The following is a 9,796-nucleotide window of genomic DNA, read 5'->3' as shown; positions in this document are numbered from 1 at the left end:
TTATGCAATGATTTCCTTTTAATCCCTTTAAATTCTTATTGCTTTCTGCACTTTTTATTACCTTTTATGTCATTTTCTGTCACTTTCCCTTAAATTTCGTGCATTTACACCCTTTTGAAGTTTTATCCTTTATGCATTAAATACAAGTCAAAACTACATTTAAACCAAACATAGCACAATTAGTTCTGAGATTCTCTAGTTGTTCTCGTTCGTAACCTTTAATAAGAGACTAGCGTTGTTTACTAGAAATTTGGGTAAACAGGGACACATGGAATTTGTGAACAATTGCAGATTAAACTTGTGCTAGAAGATTTGAAAATATATTGTAATGGCCTCATGATGTTTTGTGAGAGTAAATTGGTCATCGTAATGCTCATAATAATTTCAACATGATAGGACCGAAATATTGAGATATGTCGACATTTCATTAAAGAGAATCAAGATAGTAGATGGATACTACAACTTGTTTTGTGAGAGTAAATTGGTCATTGTATTGATCATAATCATTTTTAGTATAACTGGACAAAAATATTGAGATATGTCAACATTTCGTTACAGAAAAGCAAGATAGATGATTGATATTTCAACTTACATTCCTTCTAAATAATCGCTGACAAGTGGGTTAACAAAGAAAGAATTTACCGACTAAATCAACTCCACTATTTTTGAAGAGATAAATGATAGATATTTATTCACTCGCTTAAGAAAAATATTTGCAATTATTTAATTTGAGTTTGTACTATTTTCACATTTTTTAAATATGAGAATTATTATTTTCAAAAAAAATTAGGGGTGTTCATGGGTGCGTGGCAACTCGCAAACCTACTCATCCAAATTAACTTGATCTTTATTTTTATCCAGTCAAACCTGAACCAACCAATTAAAATTTGATATTTGATTCAAGTAACAGGTTTGAAATTTTAAGTATGCGAACCCACGGGCCTAATTCATTGACTTGCCATGCTGTTTTTTTTTTTAAAAAAAAATATATCTAGCACAATCTTTACACTGCATGTTTTTTTAAATAACTAGCAAAATACTCGTGCGTCCGCACGAGTAAATTTATTTAATATGATATATATTTTATTCAGATATACATATAAAATTAAAATTATTTATTTGATTATAAAATAAATAATGATAATGTAAATTCAATTGTATTAAATAATTATTAGAAAAAAATGTTTTTAAAATGGATAAAGGAAAAATTTTGATATTTGAAAATAAAAATTTTGTGTCACAAATAAAGGTAACGGTTAATTAAAATAAAATAGGTATTTTATTGATAGTGGCCCGTGAAAAAAAGATAAATTTTAATATTTTGAAAAATAAGAATTGTGTGTCTCAAATAAAGGCAATTGTTAATTAAAATCCTGTGAAGAAAAGAGAAAATTTGACATTTGAAAATAAGAATTTTGTGTATCAAATAAAAGAAATTTTAATCAAAATAAAATATGTATTTGCTGATAGTGCCCCGTGAAGAAAAAAAAAAGAGAATTTTTTACATTTGAAAATAAGACTTTTATGTCTCAAATAAAAATAATTATTAATTAAAATAAAATAGGTATTTTGCTGATAAGGACATGTGACAAATTTTTTTTTGAACATTTGAAAATAAGAATTTTGAATCTCAAATAATGAAAATATTAATTAAAATAAAATATGTATTTTTTTATAATGACCGGTGAGTTGAAAAGTTAGTTGTATGTATGACTATTTATTAAATGTCAATATTGTATTATACACCAATAAATAATTAGTATGATAATCATATACTATTATTATATATTATATTATTATATATTTTAATATATAAAAGTAATTAGTAGAAAATAAAATAATTAGGTAAAAAAGATAAAATGATGAAATGAAAAGAGAATGAAATATAAAAGAAAAATAAATTTAATTTGAAAAAAGAATGAGATGGTGAAGTTAATATAATTTAAAAATTGTGAAGTGTATGTATGAAGTATTTAAAAGAGAGAATGAAAGATAGAAATAATTAATTTGTAAAAGGAAGAAAAAGTGAGAGAAGAAGAGGACATGTGGTGCATGCTGCTTTGTTTTGAAGTTATAAAAATGGATACTACAACTTGTTTTGCGAGAGTAAATCGGTCATTGTATTGATCATAATCATGTTTAGTATAACTGGACAAAAATATTGAGATATGTCAACATTTCGTTACAGAAAAGCAAGATAGATGATTGATATTTCAACTTACATTCCTTCTAAATAATCGTTGAAAGTGGGTTAACAAAGAAAGAAGTTACCGACTAAATCAATTCCACCTTACATGTTTGAAGAGATAAATGATAGATATTTATTTACTCGCTTAAGAAAAATATTTGCAATTATTTAATTCGAGTTTGTACTATTTTCACATTTTTTAAATATGAGAATTATTATTTTCAAAAAAAATTAGGGGTGTTCATGAGTGCGTGGCAGCTCGCAAACCTACTCATCTAAACTAACTTGATCTTTATTTTTATCCAGTCAAACCTGAACCAACCAATTAAAATTTGACATTTGATTTAAGTAACGGGTTTGAAATTTTAAGTATGCGAACCCACGGGCCTAATTCATTGACTTGCCATGCTGTTTTTTAAAAAAAAAAAAAAAAACTATCTAGCACAATCTTCACACTGCATGTTTTTTTAAATAAGTATTATTTTTTATTATTTATAAAAACTTATGTCAAAATCAAATGAGTGATCAAATTTCTTTTATTCAAAAGAGAGAGATATCATATCCTTTTGTATTGGCTTTTGAAATTGAACTTAATTTGAATTGTAAATGAGTTTTTAATTGATACATTTTATTTAAATCAAATACTAAAATTATGATTTTTAACATTTATGTAAAATAAATGTCTTAATTGAATCCCAACACCTAGACTTTGATTTAGTTTTAAAACTACGGGTCGACACTATATTCAAAACAAAACTATTGATTTGATTGAATATTGGAGATGATCAAAGTACACCCTTAAAAAAATTATAAACTTAGAAGGAAGTTGACAGTGTGATTAATCAAATTGATTAATGATTTTTTTTAGAATTAATCCAACATAGCACAAAGTGACAACAATGAAAAACACATCATTGAAAACATGACAATAACAAGCATAACAAACATATGTTTGATATGGTCTATTCATAAAAAGAACAAACACATAAAGACAAACTATACTCAAAATTATCAATGCACCAAAGTGCTTCAAGTAACTAACTTGATCATAATTCAGGATATCACTTCCTTCATGAAGAATAATCAATTTACAAAATTCACCTGTTAGGAAGGAAGGATAATAATCTTATACCTATATATTTTTAAATTTCCATCAATCACTTTTTTTATGAAGTGGATTCTACTAATTGCACTAACTTTATGACAAATTTCAATAGTGAAAATCTTAAACTTCATCAGAAGAGCCACTAAGTTCAGGATCAGCTTGGTAGTACACAATATCACCAGTGTCACTAACAAAATGATCTTTCTTCAAGCTCCTTATGAATTCTCCAATAAGGTGAAATGGAAGAGGAGCCGATTTCTTCGGCTCTCTGTAATATTTTCCGAACACAGGTCTAGCTGCCTCGGTCTGCAAACAATTACAAGGCGAAGAAAAATTCAAAACTCTTGAAACTTAAAAGAAATCATTATATATATATATATATATATATATATATATATATATATATATATATATATATATATATATATATATCCATTGTTAAAGTAGAGAGAGTGAAACTCACAGCTTCGACTAAGTGATAGTGTGGAATTTGAGGGAAAAGGTGATGAACGACGTGAGTTCCAATGTCGTGGTGAATGTTATTGATCCATCCGTAATCGCGATCAAGAGTAGTAAGTCCGCCTCTGAGATAGCTCCATTCCTATTCAACATGATGAAGATTAATTATGTGAACTAAAATTGGATTTTGAAAATATCAACAAACCGAAAAACATAGCAGTAGTCTAATCATTGCATAATATGCTGCATGTTGGATAAAGGTACAATCCTGATCCAACAGTCGAGACTTGACTGAATAGACACAACAACCAAAAACTATAGTGGTCGTCCAGCCAATGCAGTATTATCTCGCCTATTGAATTGAAGTACAATCCTGATTGAACAGCCGAAATTTGACGGAATAGACACAATTAACAAACAAAAAAGTATAGCGGCCGTTCAATCAATGCGGACATATCTCGCCTGTTGGACTAAGATACAATCTAGATCCAACGGACGAGATTTATTTGAACGGACTGGAGAGAATACAGGTCAGATAATTTGAATGTACCTTTCCACGATACCAAGGTAATTTGTCTTCATGACCGTGATGATGCATATACGTCACGAAATCCAACCACATGACAAAGATCTTCAATTCAAAGCAAAGTCAAACTAGGACTTCATTTTTAAACAATTCAAAAAGTAAAGACAATGGATATCAAAGAAAAAGATATGAAACTTACAACATAAGGAACTCCATAAAGCATGAGTAAAGGAATTGGACCCATTGCAAATCCCAATCCTACAAGCAAAGCCACCATAGCCAACCAAGAAGCCGTAGAAGTGATAACATCCTTTTTCTCGTTTGGAACAAACAAGTCACTGTCGGGATGGAAATGAGAACCCTTCTTCCCAGGACTCCTGATCAACTGCATTCAAAGAAGAACAACAGTCAATAGTCAATTCCTCTACCAAACCTAATTAATATACAAATTCTGGTCAAAACTTGTTTGCTAAATAACTTACAAGGTACACAGGATATGCAAGCAATGGAAAAGGCGCTGTAAATCTTAAAGCGCGTCCTACACTGTCCAAACTCTTAAACAATGTTTCTGTCAACTGCAAAATTAGCAAAAACACGGTTATTATATTAGAATTTTAGAGGGAAAATTGAAGATAAAAAGTATTCTTCAAAACCGGAAAGTAATGTTATAGCTATCCTCTCACCGGTAGCCAAGATTCATCCTTTTCAACATGGCCATGGTTTTGGTGATGAGTCCTATGACTAATTCTCCTGTATAATCAAGGTAAAAATATATTAGTTTCAAATATAATTGTTTGTAGCACCGACACCACTGAAAAAGGCATGTCGGACACAGACACGACATCAACACTTGTGATTATCTTCAAATTATTACCAGTGTTGACGTGTCAGTGTGTACATAGAACATTATCAATGAATAAGAATAGTGAGAAGCATGCTTTTCTATTTGAAGAGCATGAACATACCATCCATGATAGGGAACAAGAATTGAAGAATGCAAGAAATGTCCAACAACACTATTAAGCTTAGCATCATTTGAAAAGCTTCCATGACCACTGAAAATTCCAAAAACAGCAATCAAAGTCAAACAAAAGACACAATTTTGAAACCAAAACATGCACCCCAAAAGTCAACCATGGCAGAAAAAAACAAATTAAAAGTAAAAAACAAAACTTGTAACAATATTTACCAATCATGTCCAAGAACAAAAAGTGCCCAAAACATGGTTCCTTGAGCAGCCCAATAAAGAGGCCAAACCATCCAATTATTAAGAAAAGCAGCAGCAGCAGCCAAACCAAAAACAACAACAACATCTCTCAAAACATAACTCATAGACTTCCAAGAATCCTTCACCCAACAATGCTTTGGAATTGCTGCTCTTATTTCAGCCAATGAAAAAGGTGGTGGTGAAGCAGGATCAAACACCGGAAGCTCCTCCTGTTGTGGTTCAATAGACTCAACTCTCAAAGGAGTACTCACATTCAAACCCCATTTTCTTTTCTCCTTAAAATCAAAACTTTTTGGCTGAAATTGAAATTTGATATCCGATACTCCTTTGCTTGTGCCCAAAAATCTAACCTTTGAGTTGTTAGACACAGCAAAACCAGTTCTTGGTTTGGAAAACACTGGAGCAAGTGGCTTTAAACCACATTCTGATAAAACCCAAGTCGCCATAGAAGATTAACACAAAGATAAGAATCAGAAACAAATATATTTGGCCTAAATAATTGATTTTGGACCAAAAAATTTTGATTTTTAGAAATTAAACAATTGGGTCTGTGATAATAATATATGACGATTCAACTTCCAACAACCACAAAACAGCACAGAATTTTGACGACCCTTTTGATTTCTGTGAGATGGGTTGAAGAAAGTTTGTGGCTTTAATCAAGAAGAGAGAAAAGGGTGAGTTTGGAATTGATGAGTTATGGCTTCTGGGAAGGAGAGACTTATAAATAGTGTTTGGTGATGAAGGGGTTTGTGAAGTTAGTGGGCGGGTGCAATTAGTGATTTATGTGTTTGTATAATTATGAAACACGATTATGTTACATTACCTATGACCAAACCAAAACGTGTTTACTTTTACTATGAAAATCTTTGATGAGGATGATGATGACTCTCATGTGAAGAAACAAAGACTTGTTGAATGGAATTTTAATTTCTGTTATTTTATTGGTGCCGTGTATTTGACCTATCATGGTAGTGGAATGAAAAAAATTTAATAAAATATGTATTTAATTTTTTTGGATTTTAATTTATTTAATTTATGAATGTTTTATGGGGTTGAATGATGGGTCGGTGTGGAAATAAAAATGTTGTTGGGTGTGAAGTGGAATGGGAAATTTTATTGCGCAGCCATGCATGTGAAATTATGGTGATATGTTTGTTTTCTTTTTGTTTATAATTTGCCACCGGCCTACTACTTGGTCGGAATGAAAGCAGGTGAAAAATGTGTACTTTGTGATTATTCCTTTTGTTCCTATTTTTTCTTAATAGTGTTTTCTCATCACTTTTATGTTGAGTTTTTCTTATCACTTTTAGAAAGTAAAATAATCTTTAGAGTTTTATTTATCATCGATGTATATAATTTAACCTTTTTTTATTTTTAAATTACTTTTAAAATACTAGTACATTATATATTAATTTTGTTGAATTATTAAAATCTAGAAAGTATGTTTTGAAATTTAAAAAACCAAGAATTATTTTAGAAGTTGGTAGAGGTTGGCTGCAGGGTTGGTAGCGAGCGACGGTGGTCGGTGGGTCGATAATGGTTGGGTCAGTTTCGATGGGTGATTTGAATTTGTCGCGTATCAGATCTTATCCATGTAATTTTTGTGTATTGTTTCAATCTGCGTATCAGTTTATTTATGAATTATGTTTTGGACCCGTTAAGTATAAGTTGAGTTTCAGCCATTATAAATATGTATCTTCTTCATTTTTGTTTTCACAACCTTTAGAATTTTAGAGTTGAAGATAGAAAGAAGAGTTTGGAAATCATAATGATAATCTTAGAGAGACTAAGATAAATTTTTTAATTGTGTGTTCTCAAAATTTAGAAAATTTTTGGAGATATCTAAAGAGGATTGGAAAACACTTTTAAACATAGTGTTGGTCGATAGTGTCCAAATGCTTTAAAAAATCATTTTTTGTATTAATTCGATCTCGTCGACCAACTCTATTATTCAATATTGTTGCATCTCGCATAAATTTGCAAGTTTTATCTTTCCACATATAGGAGTAGAACCCAATAGTTAGGAAATGTGTGTCTTTACTTTGTCACTCCAACTAGAAATTGGGCTAGTAGGTAAATTGGTAGTTCGAGTGGTGGAATCATAGTACTTATCTATTCTTATCATATCATATTCAAATTCTACGAAGTTGAAGCAAAGGAGGACGAAAAAGGTTGAATATGATAGTGTTGTTCAGTAGGATGAGGTTGTTACAATTGTCATATACATGTGTAAATGATCTGGAAGTATCCAAATGAAAAACATGAATTTGAGTCATCATTCTCAAAGATATTAGATAACAGATTAAAATAATATTGAATACATGTAACAAATATTTAACAACAATTAAATATCAAACATCAACAAACATTAAGCATGACTTTAACTCGTGTATCATAATCATTAAATAAATCTGACATGTTGATCTTTATATCTCCAAGTTGATGCGGCTGGAGAAATCATTTCTTGCGAACAAAAGAGTTTAACTAGGGTGATTCAATATTCAATAGAAATGTTCTATCCATGTATCATCTTTACATAGGATATTCTCATTGAAGACGGCCTCGAGGTCTCATTCAATAATACTTCAATCATATGGTGACTTGAGTACATCCCCATAACGCATCTTGGACATAAATATGTTGAGTACAAAGTAGTAATTATACATTTAACACATCAATATTCAAGGAGGCATCAATAAACATTTAAATCCAACAAATAAATAAACAAGCGTTCATCCCCCCTATTGATACGTATCAGAGCAACAACGCGGACTCGAACTAACTGAAGGTAATCATACTTCACTCCTGATCACCTGCACGTTACCCATGTAGAGGCAACATTCAAACAGAAGGGGTGATATATCATAACAATATAAAGAAACGTATGATAACAAGCATATGAAGAATAAAGTCATACACATTTCACCAACTTCACAAAACTACCATCATCTGTCATCATGTAAAATGCAAGTATCAACACAAATAACTTATTATCACTTCATTGGTTATAAAATGCAATGAGACCAACACCGACTCAGATACATGTGGTACCAACAGGGCATAAGCCCTCAACAACTTGCTCATCCAAGACAACAGCAGAGCATAAGCCCTCAACAATGCAATGTATGCGACACTGACATGCAACAACACAGTTATGCAACCAAAAGGCATAAGCCTTCTACAAATGCCAATATGGGCCACCACCTTATTGTCATCATACAACCACATCATACAATTATACACAACAATCAACAAACAAGGGTCAAGATGTCTTTCTCAAACAATCATTCCCTCCAATGCATAAACTTAGCAAATTCAAGTATCCAGTTTTCATAAAAATCGGCTCAAAGACCATTCAAACGATTCCAGAAAATTACAGAAAATTCACTAAAACTCAAGATAAATCATTAGTGTACACGACCTGATTCAGTTTTTAAAAATATAAAACTTTTTCTCTCAGGTCTCGCTAAGCGAACTAGCGATTATGCAGAAAAATTCTGCTACAGCCAACTACTATCCAAGCCACTTTTTCCTCAAAAAATCCATCCTGGATAGTCCGGTTTTACGAAAGAATCATATATTCACATTCCTTTATTCATATAACATCAATTGGGATCATAAAAACGCAATTCTATGACGTCACTTTCGACACTGAATTTACGGTCAAAACATGGAATTTTGTGAAAATCATACAACACATATAACACATATACATCACATAGCAACAAGTAATTGTCATCAAACACGCATCAATTTATCAATTATATGAATTTTCCATTCAAAGAACTGTTGTCATAAAAGTTTATTGGCCCTTGATTTTGAGTCACTTTCAAATGAGCCAACACGTTTCTTAATCATACACCTTGGCAAGCATATGAAGCAGCAACTATAAACTTTGCTTCTATTGTTACAATGTGACTATTAGTTGTTTCTTCGAGGATCATGAGATTGACCATGATTCTATCTTGAACACATTCCCTGGGGTACTTTTCCTGTCATATACATATCCTGCATAATCAGAGTCAGTTCTTCCTAGTAACTAAAAGTTGATTGTGCCGCCATGCTTATATAGGATGCCAAAGTCCAAGGTGTCTTGTAGATACCTCATGACTCTCATGACTGCAAAAATATGCATTTATGTGGAACTTTTCATGTATCTAGCCACCAAGCACACAGACATTGTCATGTTTAGTCTTGTTGCTAGAAGGTACATTAAGCTTTCTACCATTTGTTTGTAAATATTGCATTTGAATGATGTATGAGATTAAAATTCTGAAAATATTAAAA

The 9,796-nt window shown here is 31.2% G+C and overlaps 1 protein-coding gene across 1 annotated transcript; it reads right to left on the bottom strand.

The window, feature by feature from the left end:
- Positions 1-3,102: 3,102 nt before the first annotated feature.
- On the bottom strand, positions 3,103-6,433 carry LOC131609384 (omega-3 fatty acid desaturase, chloroplastic-like). Its single transcript, XM_058881075.1, has 8 exons — positions 5,468-6,433; positions 5,244-5,333; positions 4,962-5,028; positions 4,761-4,853; positions 4,478-4,663; positions 4,303-4,383; positions 3,757-3,894; positions 3,103-3,599 (listed from the first exon to the last, which is right to left on the bottom strand). The coding sequence occupies exons 1-8, from the start codon at positions 5,950-5,952 to the stop codon at positions 3,414-3,416; spliced, it is 1,326 nt and encodes a 441-aa protein (XP_058737058.1). The 5' UTR covers positions 5,953-6,433; the 3' UTR covers positions 3,103-3,413.
- Between the last annotated feature and the right edge of the window lie 3,363 nt (positions 6,434-9,796).

This window comes from Vicia villosa, linkage group LG6, assembly GCF_029867415.1.
Source record: "Vicia villosa cultivar HV-30 ecotype Madison, WI linkage group LG6, Vvil1.0, whole genome shotgun sequence".
Taxonomy (NCBI): domain Eukaryota; kingdom Viridiplantae; phylum Streptophyta; class Magnoliopsida; order Fabales; family Fabaceae; genus Vicia; species Vicia villosa.
This window is presented reverse-complemented; position numbering and strand designations above follow the sequence as displayed.